Source organism: Anomaloglossus baeobatrachus, chromosome 6 (assembly GCF_048569485.1).
Source record: "Anomaloglossus baeobatrachus isolate aAnoBae1 chromosome 6, aAnoBae1.hap1, whole genome shotgun sequence".
NCBI classification, from domain to species: domain Eukaryota; kingdom Metazoa; phylum Chordata; class Amphibia; order Anura; family Aromobatidae; genus Anomaloglossus; species Anomaloglossus baeobatrachus.
Genome location: NC_134358.1, coordinates 489,438,130 through 489,457,911, shown reverse-complemented (window position 1 = coordinate 489,457,911; position 19,782 = coordinate 489,438,130). Strand labels below are relative to the sequence as shown.

At 46.7% G+C, this 19,782-nt stretch overlaps 1 protein-coding gene across 2 annotated transcripts in view; it reads left to right on the top strand.

Moving 5' to 3' along the window:
• PLCD1 (phospholipase C delta 1) overlaps positions 1–19,782 on the top strand; it is a 170,587-nt gene that overhangs the window by 123,235 nt on the left and 27,570 nt on the right. For both annotated transcript variants that reach the window (XM_075315396.1, XM_075315395.1), the window contains exons 4-8: positions 4,905–5,034; positions 6,632–6,860; positions 9,582–9,783; positions 11,616–11,760; positions 18,887–19,036. In XM_075315396.1, the coding sequence (XP_075171511.1) occupies positions 4,905–5,034; positions 6,632–6,860; positions 9,582–9,783; positions 11,616–11,760; positions 18,887–19,036 (856 nt within the window). The remainder of the gene's footprint in view (positions 1–4,904; positions 5,035–6,631; positions 6,861–9,581; positions 9,784–11,615; positions 11,761–18,886; positions 19,037–19,782) is intronic.

The window sequence follows — 19,782 nt, the reverse complement described above, 5'->3', positions numbered from 1 at the left end:
CAAGAACTCAGAGTAGACCCCACTCATTTCCTGTGGGGAAACGAAGACCCACTCATCACTTCCTGTGGGGAAACTAAAATCCACCCCTCCCTTCCTGTGGGGAAACTAAAATCCACCCCTCCCTTCCTGTGGGGAAACTAAAACTCGCCCCATCAACTTCCGTCATCTTTGCTGATTACACCTAACAGACAGTGGACAGCAAATTAGATGGAATGGAAACCCTTTTTTTTCTCTTTATATACCCCATCCCCACATTTGATATATTTGAGGGCTTTATTGAGATGGGGCTGGTGAATTTGCCCAGTTATATCTAGGGTGCAGATGGTGTTATCATAGCATCTGGGAGCCTACTGTAGCCTCTGTCGCTGCCATCTTTTTACCAAAGAAATTTGTTAATATACTGCAATGCCAAAAGTGATAATAGGTTTAAGTTCCAAAGAGGGAATAAAAAATGCATGTAAAATAATTAGACAGACAGTATAAAAAGTATATACGTGTGTTTGTGTGTGTGTGTGTGTGTGTGTGTGTGTGTGTGTATAATAAATATATAATAATAATAATATACCGTATATTTGGGTGCGTCTAATGGTCTGAATATAGGGCTGCGGCCGGGAATGAGGGTGCTGCGGTGGAGCGGGTCATCGGCGGCATGAGTAGGCTGTAGCAGCGCCTGCCGTGACCACGTGGGCCCGCTCATTACATATGCACGCCCATCATCCCGCCCATCATCCCTCAGCGCTGAAGCCGGCGCTGACAGGTGGGCGGAATTTAGGGGGCGGGGGTGCGCGCATATTAACCCCTTCACGACCTTGGACGGATCTATCCGTCAAGGATCGTGTCCCGTTAAGCCCCACCCCCTGCCGCGGGCAGGCGGCGGCGGTCAGCACACATATCAGCTGTTTTCAACAGCTGACATGTGTGCCTGCTAGCCGCGAGTGGAATCGCTTCCACCCGCGGCCATTAACCCCTTAAATCTTGCTGCCAAAGTCTGGCAGCAAGATCTAAATGCGCGCGGCCATGTTTTTTACTTACCGCCGCCCCCACCGGAAGTCACGTGCGTTATCACGTGACTATCGGTGGTTGCCATCGTAGCACAGGGTCATGTGATGACGCCTGCAGCTATGATGTTTCACTTTCGTTTTCCCTCGGCCGAGAGCAGAGGGAAAAACAAAGTGACTGAATCTGCTGTTTACAGCTGTATAGCTGTGATCAGCAGATAGATAATAGCGATCGGATTGCTGATCGCTATAGCCCCCTAGGGAGACTAGTAAAATAAAAAAAAAGTAAAAAAAAGTTTTAAAAAAACCAAAAAACCTAAAAGTTCAAATCATCCTCCTTTCCCCCCATTGAAAATTAAAGGGTTAAAAAATAAATAAATATACACATATTTGGTATCGCCGCGTTCAGAAATGCCCGATCTATCAAAATATAAAATCAATTAATCTGATTGGTAAACGGTGTAGTGGCAAAAAAATTCCAAACGCCAAAATTACGTTTTGGTCGCCGCAAGTTTTACGCAAAATGCAATAACAGGCGATCAAAACGTAGCATCTGCGCAAAAATGGTACCATTATAAATGTCAGCTCGAGACGCAAAAAATAAGCCGTCACTGAGCCATAGATCCCAAAAAATAATAACGCTACGTGTTTCGGAAAATGGCGCAAAACGTGCGCCACTTTTATTGGACAAACTTGTGAAATTTTTTTAACCCCTAGATACAAGTAAACCTATACATGTTTGGTGTCTACAAACTCGCACCGACCTGAGGCATCACATAGATACATCAGTTTTATCATATAGTGAATACGGTGAATAAAACATCCCAAAAACTATTGTGCGATCACACTTTTTTTGCAGTTTTTCCACACTTGGAATTTTTTTGCTGTTTTCCAGTACAATATATGGTAAAACCTATGGTTTCATTTAAAAGTACAACTCGTCCCGCAAAAAACAAGCCCTCATATGGCAAGATTGACGGAATAATAAAAAAGTTACGGCTCTCGGAAGAAAAGGAGCAAAAAACAAAAATGCAAAAACGGAAAGTGCCCGGGGGCTGAAGGGGTTAAACAGCTTGCCGTGATCACCCCTGGCAACTACAGCCTGGAGTGATCATGTGCGGTTGTATTCATTGCTCCCCGCGCATCATCATCAGCGCGGGGTGCAGTGAATCAGTATGTCACCGGCCATGATCCCTGCAGCACCGCAATCTCCTTCAGTCTGACGGTCAGCTGATCTGTGTAGAGAGCGGTGAGCACAGCGATGACGTCATCGCTGTGCGCGCCGCTAGTCACGCAGGTCAGCCGGCAGACAGGAGGAAGAGCAATGCTGCAGGAAAGTGACCGGTGACGGCTCCACACAGATCAGCGGCGCTGCTGCCGCCACTGACTGGGAGGAGCAATGCATGGAGCAAGGAAAGGTGAGTATAAATGTTTATTTTTTTTTTTTTGTGTGATACAGGATACATGCCATATAGCAGGATGGATGGGGTATATAGCAGGATGGATGGGGGTATATAGCAGGATGGATAGGGGTATATTGCAGGATGGATGGGGGTATATAGCAGGATGGATGGGAGTATATAGCAGGATGGATGGGAGTATATAGCAGGATGGATGGGAGTATATAGCAGGATGGATGGGAGTATATAGCAGGATGGATGGGAGTATATAGCAGGATGAATGGGGGTATATAGCAGGATGGATGGCAGTATATAGCAGGATGGGAATATATACCAGGATGGCAGTATATATCAGGATGGGGGCATATAGCAGGATGGCGGTATATAGCAGGATGAGGGCATATAGCAGGATGGGGGGTATATAGCAGGATGGGAGTATATAGCAGGATGCCAGTGTATAGCAGGATGCCAGTGTATAGCAGGATAAGGGCATATACCAGGATGGGGTATATATACAAGGCAGGAGGATCATTACCATCATGGGGTACCTTAGCAGAGAATTTGGGGATATTACCCCCATAACAGTGTCAGCAGCAGATCCTCGCCCCATAACAGTGTGTCATGACCACCTTTTTGGCTTAAAATTTTATTTTCCTCCTCTAAAACCAGGGTGCGTCTTATGGTCCGGTTCCGAAAAATGATATATAAATAAAATATGCACTAGCACACACCGCACAGAACAACCCATTTTGTCCTTTTCCCATTTTGTAAATAAGTCCTATTTTTTATCGCTGCTTTTGTAAGCATTAGATCTATCAAAATATAAATAAGTGTATATTAAAAAAATTACCCCACCTATTATGAGATCAAAAAAGTCCCCACATTTCTCTATTGACAGGAAAAATACAAAAAGTTATGGCTCTTGTAAAAAACAAAAACAGTAAAAAATAAAATTTGCTGCATTGGGACAGGGGTTAAAAACCATTTTATTTCTCTCTCGTTTGCATATTATGTATATATTTTGTACCTAAGCCAGCAGCAGTATTATCAGGGACGTATTATGGCTAGTCTGCCTTTCTAATAAATGCAGACGTCCTCTCCAGCACTTGCTTTTTGTGGAATAATGACAATATCATTATTGCTAATTCTGACATCAGGTCCATATTTATCTCCGTGTAACCGTGCGTATATATTTAGTGGTGTATTATGTAAACTATCCTCCATGTTTTATAGTGCACGTATGTTCCTAATTAGGGGGAACAGTAAACACAGGGCGTAGGTCTGAGGATAAAAATACATATAAAACCGTCTCCTACTGCTGAGATCTTGTAATTACCAGTTGGCACGCTCTAAAGTGATGCGGCGACACACTAGCACATCATAGTTTATCAGCCCGTCTGGTGTGTGGCACGCTACAAGTTACTACCTGGCTGTAGAAAACGGAGGCCCAGTTTTAGTTCATGTAAGCCTTGTTCACATCCACAGGTTTCTGGTACCATCTTCCATACGGAGTCCAGTTAGCGAGGACCTAATGTTGGTTCTAGTATGTGATAGTTTAGGTGACGTCAAGGACTAATTATACAATATTCACCAACTTTTTTAGATGTCTGACCTAACATTGTTTTAGGTCCCGTGTTCTGTGCTACTTTTCTAATACATCGTTACTGAGGTAGGAGCTCGGTTAGCTCCAAAATACTATATAGACAAGGAAGTAAATGATAAAATTCTGTCTACCCGCATCCACCACTATTGGGACTACCTGCGTACGTGACATGACTTTCTTGTGTGATGACTTTCGTTTGCATAAGGGAAGCAAAAGGGTCAGACTGGAAAATTCCAACTCCTCTGATCTATATTTCCAATAACATCAAGAAGACTCTGGTGATCCCCAAGGATATGATACTGTCACCAGATTTAGGGGAAAATTTGAAATGCCTATAGGCAGAAATCAATAGCTTGCAGCGCTCCACCTGTGCTAAAACTACCGCTCCAAGCTCTCTGGGCATGCTGGACGTTTCCCCACAACTACTGTAGGGCTGCAGGTTTTTGCTGACCCAAGGCCTTTGTTTTTTTTTTTGCTGGTTTTATTGGTAGTGGATTTCTCTATTTGTGTTTTGTCATTGCAGTTGGGTGGCATAAAAGATGGATTTGATATCTGGATATATGTGGTGGTTTTGTTCTAGAAAGCAGGTTGGGTTTCCTGGTTTGGCGGCCATTGTTGGTGCTGTTTGGATGCTGTATTGGGGATAGCCATGTTTACATTTTGTTACATTGTGAACACATTTTAGTCTATATTATTTTGATGTTGGCAATTTGTTGATAAAAAGAGCGCACTGATGAGTTTCATTGTACATTTTATAGCTTCTGTGATATTACCTATTATTCGTGTACGTGCCATGACGTCTTCTCGCCAGGCGAGGGATCTGTACGTCCAACTCATGGTGCGTTTAAAGAAGTGTAACAGTTAGATCTTTACTATCAGAATATTCCTTAATATTGTTAATAGTTGGATCCACGCATGTGTGCGGAAAGCTGATAAAAACAAGGACAACAAAATGAGCTTAAAAGAGTTAAAAAGGTTCCTGCAAGAAATCAACATCGAAACTGACGATAACTATGCCAAGCACATATTCCAGGTAAGATCTTTTAGATTTTCACTTTTGACAATGTTACTGTATTTTAGACATCCAGTTTCTCCTCAGTGGCAGCTTCTTTTCCACCTGTATTAAACTGATTTTGCATATCAAACTTTCATGGTCCATGATGTCTAGACCGCCCATGCACCTCCTGATCTGAACTCTGCAGCCTCCTATGATGCTGTGGACTTCCACTCAGATCCATGGACCAGTCCATACATCGCTGTCCATACACGGGCCCTGAAAGTGGATGTGTGGTGAAACCAACTTAAATTGGTTGTCGGGTGAAAAGAAGGGATAGGTGCTAGCTCGTTGATTCATGGGAGCTGCTATTAGGCTATGTGCGCACACTGCAGATTTGTTTCTCCAGTGAAAAATACCCCTTATGGCAGAAAACCGCACCTACCTGTGGAAAAAACGCACAAAAAAGGAATGCGTTTTTGGTGCAGATTTACCTTTTTTTTTTAACATTGACAATGGCAAAACACAGGGAAAAATGCAGAAAAGTGACATGCTACTTCTTTTTGCTGCAGAAATTCTGCAGCAAAACCTGTAAGGAAAAAAGGCGCAACATGCACACAGCATTTTGGATTTCTCATAGACTTTGTTGGGGAAGGACTTCATGAAGCTTATGAATAAAAACTGCACCAATTCTGCAGCAAAACTCGAAGCAAAAACCGCAGCTAAAACGCAGTGTGTGCACAGGGCCTTTTGTAAAAAAACACATTTTATTCTGCATCCATCAGAAAAAGAATAACTGTGCACAGTATTATTCAGACAGCTGTAATAACCTGGAGAATTATTTAGTGTGAAACATGAACATTATATAAAAGTAAAGAAAAAAAAAGCCCAAATTGCTATTTTCTATTTGTGCATCAGGCAATTCTAAATGAATGAATATGAATTAGGCCATGTGCGCACACTGCATTTTTCGCCGCGGTTTTTGCTGCAGAAAAGGTGCCCTTTTTGTTTATAAAGTTCATGCAGTCCTTCCCCAGCAAAATCTATGAGAAATCCAAAGTGCTGTGCGCACACTGTGGATTTTTTTCCCTACAGGTTTTGTTGCAGAATTTCTACAGCAAAAAGAAGCAGCATGTCACTTCTTTGCCATTGATAGTGGTGAAAACCGCAGAAAATCCACAACCAAACCGCGGTAAAACCGCATGCGGATTTTAGGTGCGTTTTTTTTGCCGCAGATGTGGAATTCTGCCAGAGAGTGCGGATTTTGCTTAAGAAACTCATCTACCCAGTGCGTACAGACCCTTACACTGTAATTCTTATGAACCTTTCAAATGATTGAAAAATGGAACAATTTCTTTTGCCCAAAACAAAACGTCATACAGCCTTGTTAGTGAAAAGGTAAAAAAGTTATGGCTGCTGGAGAGTGGAGAGGCAGCCAGACCTGGTGCTCAAGGGGTTAAAATAGCCATCTGTGCTCTTTTATGTGTTGAGACAGGCATAATGGACTATAAAAAAATTGCTGTTGCCAGCCTTACATATTTCCAAGAAAGATATATAATTTTTTCTCTTTTTATTTACAATATATAAAAAAAATTGCTAATCATTTAATTGATTTAAATTTCTTGTTAATCATCAGCAATGTGACAGATCAAAGACCGGGACGCTGGAGGAGGACGAAATAGAGGAGTTTTACAAGATCCTGACCACACGGGAAGAGATAGATGTCATATTTTCCACATATAAGGACAATGAGAATCTCATGTCTGCCGAGCACTTTCACAAGTTCCTGGAGACTGAACAACGGGAAAATGTGACCTTAGACCATGTAAAGTCATTGATAGAAAAGTATGAGCCAAGTGAAGAAGGTAGGCGGCCGTCATTGCTGTCCATCCTCTCCTCGGTGGCATTGTGTAGCATTGCTCAGGAGCAGACATGTCCTCTCCAACTGCTGCAGTCACGATAAAGTGTGAAATTCTACATGAATGAGGCCTCATATACACGACTATACCCAGATACAGTAGTAATATATACAGGCTAAGAAAAACTCAATTATAATGGCATTTGTGACGCTCTCCTTATTATGTTTGGCTATAATGCTGCAGGGGGAGCTGAGCGTGTCAGGACAAAGTCATTCTTGAGATTTGCTTTTAAGAATGTTACAACATATATCCATAATGCCCCTGTTGTTTTGAATACAAAAGCAATGATACTCAAAGGGATTGATAAAAAAACAGAGAGGTAAATAGGAAGAAAACTTCAGCTCACCTGCTGCCCAAACTGTTCAGCCTAGCGGGTGCCTAGGATCCTTCGGTTTATCCCAACCGGTAACAGGCAACGTGGAGTGAAAAGAAAAGGATGATCCGGCACAAAATCTCCTTTGGTAAAAACATCCAAAATTTATTGAAACATCATTAAAAATAGCGTGAAGACCAAGTATCCACTCAGATGGAAAGCATGGAGGTCATGGTAACTTTACGCGTTTCGGACAGTTATAAAAGCAAAAAAAGTCCTTATGATTAAGGACTTTTTTTGCTTTTATAACTGTCCGAAACGCGTAAAGTTACCATGACCTCCATGCTTTCCATCTGAGTGGATACTTGGTCTTCACGCTATTTTTAATGATGTTTCAATAAATTTTGGATGTTTTTACCAAAGGAGATTTTGTGCCGGATCATCCTTTTCTTTTCACTCCACGTTGATTGATAAAAAAACAGCCTACCTTAGTTACTAGCGTCCGCCGCTCTCAGGCTGCCAGTGCCGGCTCTCGGCTCATTGCACACGTAGCCAGAGTACACATCGGGTAAATAGGCAAAGCGGTTTGCTTATTAACCCGATGTGTACTCTGGCTAGGAGTGCAGGGAGCCAGCGCTAAGCGGTGTGCGCTGATAACCAAGGTAAATATCGTGTAACCAAGCGCTTGGTTACCCGATATTTACCTTACTTACCAAGCGCAGCATCGCTTTTCACGCGTCGCTGCTGGCTGGGGGCTGGTCACTGGTGAGATCTGCCTGTTTGATAGCTCACCAGCAACCAGTGTAGCGACGCTCCAGCGATCCCTGCCAGGTCAGGTCACTGGTGGGATCGCTGGAGTGTCGCTTAGTGTGACGGTACCTTAACAAGGAAATGCCTCAAATAAGTGATACTTAAAGAGATTGTCCACTAGAATTTATTCGAAAATGGGCTAGTGGTGGTCCGAAGTTTCAAAAACCAAATGGACCTCATACTAGATCCCTATATCTTGTTGTGGGGAGGAGATTGGGGGCAGTGTGCTGCAGTGGTCACATTATATCTGAGAAATGCACAAAAACTCACAAGAACAGGAAAACGCTGGTAGTGTTAGGTTTTTGATACAGCGTAAAAAAACCCATCACAATAAATGCTGAATAAACACTTCTAAAATACTAATAAAGCCAATGCATTGAAATGTCTTCACCCATAAATGCTAATGACCCGATATGTTTCCTGCAGAGAACTAAAAAAGAATAAACCTAGAAAACTGATAAGATCCTCTAATGCACAACATCATTGTAGTATATTTTCTGTCTTGGGACGTCTTCCTGGCTCTTTTTAAGAGGTGGGTCACTATTCTGCAATAGTGGCCGTATCTCTGTAAAACAGCGAAGAAGAAAGCGCACAACATGCTGCGCTTGTGATGAGCGGTGAAACACCACCCACAGCCCAATCAGTCATGGAGACTGGGGCCAGCCTTGGTGATATCGGGTCAACTGGAAGGTGACCTTTTGTCACTGGATCTCAGAGGTCACGGAGCCCGGGGGGGGGTGATGGGGATGAGCGGATTGCAATAGCGCCGCTCAGAGACAGAATTGGCTGAACAATGTATCCCTATCAGTTGTATAGTGATGTGGCCACTATTCTAAAGTAGTGAAACACCCTTTTAAGAAACAGTAGAACAATGGGGGGCTTGCTAACAAAGGGTTAAAGGGGGCTTTACACGGTAGCGATATCGCTAGCAATTTCTAGCGATAGCGAGCGTGTAAGTACCCGCCCCCATCGCGCATGCGATTGTTTGTGATCGCTGCCTTAGCGAACATTAACGCTACGCAGCGTCACACATACTTACCTGGTCGGCGTCGTCGCTGTGACTGCCGAACAATCCCTCCTTCAAGGGGGAGGGACGTTCCGCATCACAGCGACGTCACCACAACGTCACTAAGCGGCTGGCCAATGAAAGCGGAGGGGCGGAGCTGAGCGTGATGTAAACATCCCGCCCACCTCTTCCTTCTGCATTGTGGCAGGTAAGGAGACGGTCCTCGCTCATGCGGTGTCACACATAGCGATGTGTGCTGCCGCATGAGCGATGAACCACAACGCTAAACAACCCTTACCGATTTTTGAGTTTGGGACGACCTCTCCATGCTGAACGATTTTCACCATTTTTGAGGTCGCCTAAGGTCGCTGGTAAGTATTACATGCTGCGATATTGTTAATGACGCCGGATGTGCGTCACTAACAATGTGACCCCGACGATAAAACATTAACGATATCGTAGCGTGTAAAGCCCCCTTAAGGGTTGCTTATGAAACCTTTTTAGATTTTCTTAACGTTTTGCTTGTTTTTCGTTACAGGTAAAAAACAGCAGTCTATGACTAAAGATGGCTTCCTTATCTACCTGTTGTCTGACGATGGTAATATATTCAATCCGGGTCACAGAAAAGTTTACCAGGACATGAAGCAGCCGCTGTGTCACTACTTCATCTCCTCCTCACACAACACTTACCTGATGGAAGACCAGCTGAAGGGGCCGAGCAGCACCGAAGCTTATATCCGGTAAGAGCCTTCCAGTCCCTGAATGTCACAAAGTATGGAGGTGGTTTCCAGATTACAGCTCGCTGTACACCGCTGCGACAGCTGCTCCTCCAAATATTGATTTGACTAATCTGACAACTAAAGGAAAATGTGCTGGTTTTACACCACCTTAATGTGTGCTTTAAAATGTCTCTAAGGGGCACTTTGCACACTACGACATCGCAGGTGCGATGTCGGTGGGGTCAAATCGAAAGTGACGCACATCCGGCGTCGCAGTCAATATTGTAGTGTGTAAATCCTTTTTGATACGATTAACGAGCGCAAAAGCGTCGTTATTGTATCATCGGTGTAGTGTCCAACATTTCCATTATTTGGCAGCAGCGACAGGTTACGATGTTGTTCCTGCGGCAGCACACATCGCTGTGTATGAAGCCGCAGGAGCGAGGAACATCACCTTACCTGCGTCACCGTGTCTCATGCCGGCTCTGCGGAAGGAAGGGGGGGGGGGGGGAGGGCAGGATGTTTACGTCCTGCTCATCTTTGCCCCTCCGCTTCTATTGGCCACCTGCCGTGTGACGTTGCTATGACGCCGCACGACCCGCCCCCTTAATAAGGAGGCGGGTCGCCGGCCAGAGCGACGTCGCAGGGCAGGTGAGTGCATGTGAAGCTGGCATAGCGATAATGTTCGCTACGCCAGCTATCACCATGATATCGCAGCTGGGGCGGGGACTATCGTGCACGGCATCGCAGTATCGGCTTGCGATGTCGTAGTGTGCAAAGGGCCCCTTAAAGGAAGCCTGTCACATTGTACATGCAGCCCGATCTGTCAGAAGGATATATGGGTTTGTTGAAAAAGATTCAATATAACTTGTATTTCATTAATGTAATTCCTTTGTGTTTATATGCGAGTCCAGTGGACGGTCCTTCATGGAGAATGACAGCTATGACCGCTTGCAGAGTCATACAGGAAAGACTGTCAATCACTAGTAGGACCGCCAAGTGAACTCATCTGCATGCATATAAAATGCAAGTTTTAATGATGCCTTTCCAACAAAAATGTGCATAAATCTGATCAGCTCCCCCTGCTCTATGACATCCTGCCTGCAGATCAAGTAACATTTTCAACATGATAGGTTCCCATTAAGCTAGATAAACCCATCAGATTGCTTCAGATGAATTCTCATTAGGCTGACCGCTATCTCTCCTAAACCCCTATACACATGCATGATCTGCACAAGCGAGCATGTTGCTGTTCTTAATCAGGCAGTGTATCTCTCCTGGAAATAAAAGGATTGGGTATTGCAAGTCAACATGCCTGATCTGTCTTACCCCCAACATCATGTATCGAGGGAGAGTCAGAAGGCATCCATGTGCATTAGACGGTGGCTCAGATCCACTGACGTTTGTGGGAATGGCGACCACTAATCTAACCAATAGCCAGCTTTTAGGGACCAGTTTACCCTTAATATTTGTAGTATGTGTGGGCGGCACTATTGTTTAAAGTCGTACTGGCATATATTCTGTGCAGTGTTGATGGTGATAAACATACTTTCTGATCACTGCTTTCGCCCTTTATCAGTGCTGTTCTGGACTTCTGCACCATGTGACCAGAATCGTGACCCAGCGTCTTATGCGTGAACCGGAAGTCACTTTTTCAATGCATTTCTATGAGACTCTCATCCAGGCTCTCATAGGAATCCATTGAAAAAGTAATAGATTAATTTTGTGTAGATACACAGATTGGGGTACACAATAGTGTTTCTGATTATGGAACATTACTATTATAATAAAGATATATACAAAACAGTGTACAATAATTCCAGAACTAATTCACCTGTTATATCCTCATACAGGGCTCTTACTAAAGGCTGCCGATGTGTGGAGCTGGATTGCTGGGATGGGCCCAATGGAGAACCGGTTATTTATCACGGCTACACACTCACTTCCAAGATCCTCTTCAAAGACGTAATCAAGACTATAAAGAATTACGCATTTAAAGTGAGCCGAGTCTTGAAATAACACTTATACCTGCACTTGACATTGTGGTTATAGCTGAAATATTTTCTCCATTCAGCACTTTCAGAAGAACTTTGCATGAATTCTGCTGCATCGTTCTTCCAGATTATTGCAAGATCTAGGGAACAATGTACACACGTAGGGGTTTAGTTTAGACGCACACATTTTTTTGTACTTTTTTTTTTTTGCGTCTGTATACTTATTGTTGACCTATTGTCTCGTTGGTGTCCTCCTCAGCTCATTTTGCACAGTGGAGGGGTCAGGAGACTTCATCATCATAGGAGAATCTCCACTGTGGTAGCAACCATCAGAGGTATAGAATCATATTATATTGATGGCAGAAAAAAAAAATCACATGGTCCATCTAGTCTGTCCTAAAAAGTGTTTTTTTGTTTTTTTTTTGTTTTTTTTTTTAATAATCCATTTGTTAGAAGCATAAACAATGCCCCATTCTACTTGTACTCTCCTATTAAAAACCATTCCCTCCTGATCCTTATTGAGAGGACAAGTGTTGCAGACAATTTAATTTCTTTGTCGCTCCATTGGGAGACCCAGACAATTGGGTGTATAGCTTCTGCCTCCGGAGGCCACACAAAGTATTACACTTTAAAAAGTGTAACCCCTCCCCTCTGCCTATACACCCTCCCGTGCATCACGGGCTCCTCAGTTTTATGCTTTGTGTGGAAGGAGGCACACATCCACTCATGAATTCTCAGATTAGTTATATCGGTTGGAAGAAAAGTGGGCCCCCACGGGGCCCCCGGCATGTTCTCTTCTCACCCCACTAAGTCGGCGGTGCTGTTAAGGTTGAGGTACCCATTGCGGGTACAAAGGCCGGAGCCTCATGCCGTCTCCTTCACCATCCCTTAGCGGCTCTGGGAGAAGTGGGATCCTGAGCGGTCATCCATCCACTGGGACCGTGCTCCCTCCGCAGCCCCTGTGGGAATCTGTCGGACAGGAGTTTATTTATCCTCAGGGACCGGGCCCTGCATCACTAAGGTACTCTGTATCCCCATGGGGGATGTGCATGGAGCGCCTTCATCCCGGACGCTGCAGCAGCTGCTTATTTGTGACGGCCGGCGCACTTCCACGCCGACCGCGCCTGTTTGTCGGCCGCGGTCTTAAATTTAGTCCCCGGCTTCAATTGCGGCCTAGTAGCAAAACTCCCGCCCCCGGGTCTGTCTATCAGGGGTAAGGGCGGGACGGCCGGCCTGACGACGGCTGTGAGGGCCGGAGCATCCTGGATGTTTCCTCCCCCCTCACTGATCACTGTGGGGACTCCAGATTCCCACACTTTTTCTAACGCCGCCCACGGCTCCACTCCTCCCCTGAGAGCTCCGGCAGCCATTTCTTTGGCATTCTGCCTGTGGAGGATTTCCTGGAAAGAGCTCTGCAACGCTGGGAGACCTAAGGCAGGGAATCTGGAGGACACACACTCCGCTTTTTAGCGGTCGGTAAGCCACACCGGTCACCCGGTGCTGGTCCCCTTACGGTGCCGGAATAGATACTATATATATATTTATATATTTCTGTTCGGTCGGGCTGTTTACCTTTCCCATATACCCTCAGTGATCACTCTCCTAGGAGACAACAGCATGTCGTCCACAAGGAGCAAGGGTGCCAAGGCACAGGGTTATTTTGCGACCTGTACCTCTTGTGCGGCTGAGTTACCTGCGGGTTCCACCTACCCTCACTGTGAGCAATGCTCAACCCCTGTTTTGCTTCCTCAACCCGAGCCTCGGTCACTAGTGGGCCCCTCGGCTCAGTTGAACCCCTTGCTTCCCCTGTCCAAGCGGCAGGGACAGAGTTTGCAGTTTTTGCTGAAAAACTCTCTGAGTCACTCTCACAATCCATGGCTCAGTCTATGGACAAATGGTCTGCCAAGCTGCTTGAAGCTTTGCAGGCCAGACCGGTCCTTACACAAGCCCCGGACCCTGTTGGACCTGCACCTCCAGGCCCCTCTCTGTCCGTGCCGCAGCACGTTCCCAGGGGGGGCCCTAGGTCTCACGTGGAGGACTCCGGCCCGGACCACAGTCCCAGACCGGCTAAGCGGGCCCGCTGGGAATCCTCCCCGACTTCTTCACGCTGCTCGGGTTCCCAGCGTGAAGACTCTCTGGAGGACGAGGCGGACGTCGCAGCTCAGGGCTCTGACACTGACGTTGCTCTCAATCTTGATACACCTGAAGGGGACGCCATAGTAAATGACCTTATCTCGTCCATCAACCAGGTGTTAGATATCTCTCCCCCGCCGCCACCGGTAGAGGAGTCGACTTCTCAGCAGGAGAAACACCAGTTTCGGTTCCCTAAACGTACACGGAGTGCGTTTTTCGATCACTCTAACTTCAGAGATGCTGTCCAGAAGCCCAGAGCGGTTCCGGACAAGCGCTTTACTAAGCGCCTTACTGACACACGTTACCCCTTCCCCTCTGACGTGGTTAAGGGTTGGGCTCAATGTCCCAAGGTGGATCCCCCAGTCTCTAGATTGGCGGCTAGATCTGTGGTATCGGTTGCAGATGGATCATCGCTAAAGGATGCCACTGACAGGCAGATAGAGCTCCTGGTAAAATCCATCTATGAAGCCACGTGCGCGTCTTTTGCCCCGGCTTTTGCAGCCGTGTGGGCACTACAAGCTATCTCAGCTTGTCTGGCTGAGATTAATGCGGTCACATGTAATTCTGCTCCGCAGGTTGCGTCTTTGACTTCTCAGGCGTCAGCTTTTTCTTCCTACGCCATGAACGCAGTTTTAGACTCTGCTAGCCGTACAGCGGTGGCATCCGCTAACTCTGTGGCAGTCCGCAGGGCCATGTGGCTGCGCGAATGGAAGGCAGACTCGGCTTCCAAGAGGTTCTTAACCGGTTTGCCGTTTGCTGGCGACCGCTTGTTTGGTGAACGATTGGATGAGATTATTAAGGAATCCAAGGGAAAGGACTCCTCCTTACCCCAGTCCAAACCAAAGAGACCTCAGCAACGGAAAATACAATCGAGGTTTCGGTCCTTTCGTCCCTCCGCCAAGCCCCAATCCTCTTCGTCCAGCAGGCCGGAGAAAGGCCAGAGGAACTCCTATACGTGGCGTTCCAAGTCACGCCCCCAAAAGGCCGCAGGAGGCACTGCCTCCAAGGCGGCCTCCTCATGACTCTCGGCATCCCCGAACCGCATCCTCGGTCGGTGGCAGGCTCTCCCGCTTTTGCGACGCCTGGTGGCCACATGTTCAAGACCGATGGGTGAGAGACATTCTGTCTCACGGTTACAGGATAGAGTTCAGCTCTCGTCCCCCGACTCGTTTCTTCAGAACATCTCCGCCCCCCCGAGCGAGCCGATGCGCTTTTTCAGGCGGTGAACGCTCTGAAGACAGAAGGAGTTGTGATCCCTGTTCCCCTCCAGGAACATGGTCGCGGCTTTTACTCCAACTTGTTTGTGGTGCCAAAGAAGGACGGCTCGTTCCGTCCCGTTCTGGACCTCAAACTGCTCAACAGACATGTGAGCACCAGACGATTTCGGATGGAGTCTCTCCGCTCTGTCATCGCTTCGATGTCACAAGGAGACTTCCTAGCATCGATAGACCTCAAGGATGCTTATCTCCATGTGCCGATCGCACCCGAACATCAACGCTTTTTGCGTTTCGCCATCGGGGAGGAACACCTTCAGTTCGTGGCATTGCCTTTCGGCCTGGCGACAGCCCCACGGGTGTTCACCAAGGTCATGGCATCTGTTGTGGCGGTCCTACACTCCCAGGGCCACTCGGTGATTCCCTACTTAGACGATCTTCTGGTCAGGGCACCCTCTCAGATGGCGTGTCAAAACAGCCTTTCCGTCGCTCTGGCGACTCTCCAGCAGTTCGGGTGGATCATCAACTTCCCAAAATCCAAGTTGACACCGACCCAATCACTGACGTACCTTGGGATGGAGTTTCATACTCAGCAGTAGTCATGCTACCGCTGGACAAGCAGCTTTCGCTGCAGGCAGGGTTGCAATCTCTTCTTCGGGGTCAGTCACACCCCTTGAGGCGCCTCATGCACTTCCTGGGGAAGATGGTGGCAGCGATGGAGGCAGTGCCCTTCGCGCAATTCCATCTGCGGCCACTCCAGTGGGACATTCTCCGCAAATGGGACAGGAGGTCGACTTCACTCGACAGGAACGTCTCTCTTTCCCTTGCAACCAAGACGTCACTTCAGTGGTGGCTCCTTCCCAACTCTCTATCGCAGGGAAAATCCTTCCTACCCCCCACCTGGGCTGTGGTCACGACGGACGCGAGCCTGTCAGGGTGGGGGGCGGTTTTTCTCCACCACAGGGCTCAGGGAACCTGGACCCCGATAGAGTCATCCCTGCAGATCAATATTCTGGAGATAAGGGCAGTGTATCTAGCCCTATTGGCCTTTCATCGGTGGCTGGAGGGCAGGCAGATCCGGATCCAGTCGGACAACGCCACTGCCGTCGCATACATCAACCACCAAGGCGGCACTCGCAGTCGTCAAGCCTTCCAGGAAGTCCGACGAATTCTGCAGTGGGTGGAAGCCACAGCTTTCCACCATCTCCGCAGTTCACATCCCGGGCGTAGAAAACTGGGAAACAGATTTTCTCAGCCGACAGGGCATGGACGCGGGGGAATGGTCTCTTCACCCAGACGTGTTTCGAGAGATCTGTCGCCACTGGGGAACGCCGGACGTCGATCTCATGGCGTCACGGCACAACAACAAAGTCCCGGCATTCATGGCCCGGTCTCAAGATCACAGAGCTCTGGCGGCGGACGCATTAGTTCAGGATTGGTCGCAGTTTCGATTGTCCTATGTATTTCCTCCTCTGGCGATGCTGCCCAGAGTGCTGCGCAAGATCAGGTCCGACTGTCGTCGCGCCATTCTCGTCGCCCCAGATTGGCCGAGGCGGTCGTGGTACCCGGATCTGTGGCATCTCACGGTGGGTCAACCGTGGGCGCTCCCAGACCGCCCAGACTTGCTGTCTCAAGGGCCGTTTTTCCATCTGAATTCTGCGGCCCTCAACCTGACTGTGTGGCCATTGAGTCCTGGCTCCTAGCGTCCTCAGGGTTATCTCAAGATGTCATTGCCACTATGAGACAGGCCAGTAAACCATCGTCCGCCAAGATCTATCACAGGTCTTGGAGGATCTTCTTATCCTGGTGCTCTGATAAGGGGTTTTCTCCCTGGCCCTTTGCCTTACCCACTTTTCTTTCATTCCTTCAATCAGGAATGGACAAGGGTTTGTCTCTCGGCTCTCTCAAGGGACAAGTATCGGCGCTATCCGTATTTTTTCAAAAGCGTCTAGCCAGGCTTCCGCAGGTCCGCACGTTCCTGCAGGGAGTTTGCCACATAGTCCCACCTTACAAGCGTCCGCTGGAACCCTGGGATCTTAACAGGGTGCTAACGGCTCTTCAGAAACCACCTTTCGAGCCGCTGCAGGATGTCTCTTTGTCACGTCTTTCGCAGAAGGTGGCATTTCTAGTGGCAGTTACATCACTCCGTAGAGTGTCGGAGCTGGCAGCGCTGTCATGCAAAGCCCCCTTCCTGGTTTTTCACCAGGATAAGGTGGTTCTGCGTCCGGTCCCGGAATTTCTCCCTAAGGTGGTATCCCCTTTTCATCTCAATCAGGATATCTCCTTACCTTCATTTTGCCCTCATCCAGTTCACCAATGTGAAAAGGATTTGCACTCGTTAGATCTGGTGAGAGCTCTCCGGCTCTACGTGTCTCGCACGGCGCCCCTGCGCCGTTCAGATGCGCTCTTTGTCCTTGTCGCTGGCCAGCGTAAGGGGTCGCAGGCTTCCAAGTCAACCTTGGCTCGGTGGATCAAGGAACCGATTCTTGAAGCCTACCGTTCTTCTGGGCTTCCGCTTCCTTTGGGGCTGAAAGCCCATTCTACCAGAGCCGTGGGTGCGTCCTGGGCATTGCGGCACCGGGCTACGGCTCAGCAGGTGTGTCAGGCAGCTACCTGGTCTAGTCTGCACACTTTCACGAAACACTATCAGGTGCATACCTATGCTTCGGCAGACGCCAGTCTAGGTAGGCGAGTCCTTCAGGCGGCGGTTGCCCACCTGTAAGAGGGGGTCGCTTTTGGCTCTTTTTATCGAGGTATTCTTTTACCCACCCAGGGACTGCTTTTGGACGTCCCAATTGTCTGGGTCTCCCAATGGAGCGACAAAGAAGAAGGGAATTTTGTTTACTTACCGTAAATTCCTTTTCTTCTAGCTCCTATTGGGAGACCCAGCACCCGCCCCTGTGCCCTTCGGGCTGGTTGTTCTTTTGTGTACACATGTTGTTCATGTTGAATTGTTCTTTTGGTTCATGGTTTTCAGTTCTCCGAACATCCTTCGGATTGAATTTACCTTAGACCAATTAATAAGTTTCCTCCTTCCTGCTTTTGCACCAAAACTGAGGAGCCCGTGATGCACGGGAGGGTGTATAGGCAGAGGGGAGGGGTTACACTTTTTAAAGTGTAATACTTTGTGTGGCCTCCGGAGGCAGAAGCTATACACCCAATTGTCTGGGTCTCCCAATAGGAGCTAGAAGAAAAGGAATTTACGGTAAGTAAACAAAATTCCCTTCTTTGTTGAAATAAAAAAGTTTTCATGTTAAACATGATTTCATTTTTTTCAATTTTCCATTTCCCTATCTATATTAAACAAATTGCTGAAATCTTGCAGTTTTCCCTCTGAGCCTCATCGTAGGCTGACACTTCTTGTTCTGCAAAGATCTCTTCCGCCATCATCATCACAGACAGAATTACAATGCAAGAGAACATGTATATGTAGATAATGCAGGATCCCTTCATTCACAATAGGCGAATGATCTCTTCCCATACTATCTGCCATACTCCCGTAGATGCCAATGAACATCGTAAGAATATTGTTGCATATGGTCTATGGGGCTGCTGTAAATAACATATCCAAATGCTATTCAGCAGCAGATCATGTACAGAAAATAAAAAATCTTGCAATCAGAAGAGATAACCCAGAGAGAGGCCACGTATGGACACTTTGGTCAATGCCCTGGACTGATTAATTGAATTTTTTTTATATATAGTGAATTCTGTTAAACACTGAATACTGTGTCAGGATTGTGCACAAATTATCTTGTACTAATAGAATGTTTCCTTCTTCAGACTTCTCCTTACCCTGTTATCATTTCCCTGGAAAATCACTGCACCCTGGATCAGCAGAAAACCATGGCCGATCACATGAAGCACATACTCGGGGATATGCTTCTGACTATGCCATTTGAAGGGAAAATTAAGGATTTCCCATCTCCGGAGGTCAGACCGCATTTGCTGGTTTATTAATTGCTTCATAACATAAATGTAAACTGTTTGCTGTTATACACAATGAGAAAGTGAGCTATGGGGGGTCCTAAACTTGTGAAAAAGCAGACATTTTTAATATATATAGACAAAGAACATATTTCGCTGCAGATCTGTTACTAACCTGCATTAAAAATCTTATTTGATATGTGGATTTTGATGCAAATTTAACCCTTTACATACTGAAATATGCGGCAGATTATCTGCTTGCAAATCCAGAAATTAAATCTACTGCGTATCCTCCCCATGAGAACATACAGTACACTGAAAGATATGCAATTTCTTCTCAAATATCACAGAAATACATAGGACTCCATTAAAGGGTTTGACCACTAGTTGATATTGTTGACCTATGCTTCTGCTAGGCCATGAATTTCTAATCGGTGAGGGTGCCACACCGATCAGCTGTTATGGGCACCGGCGGGAACTTCTCGGATGCTGACCGAACACAACTGCTCTGTCACATCTATAGTGGCCACTGTCGAGTGCTATAGATTCACCCCTTATTCATTTGAAAAGGGGGATGATCTACAGTAATCGGCAACAGCCACTATAGAAATGACAAAGATGTTTGGTTCAACGGCATCCAGGAACTTTCTGCCACTTCTGGTACTAGCTTATCGATGTTGCACCGCCACGAAATCAGACATTGATGGCCTATCCTAAAGATATGTTATAAACAAAAAATTATTTCCCAAACA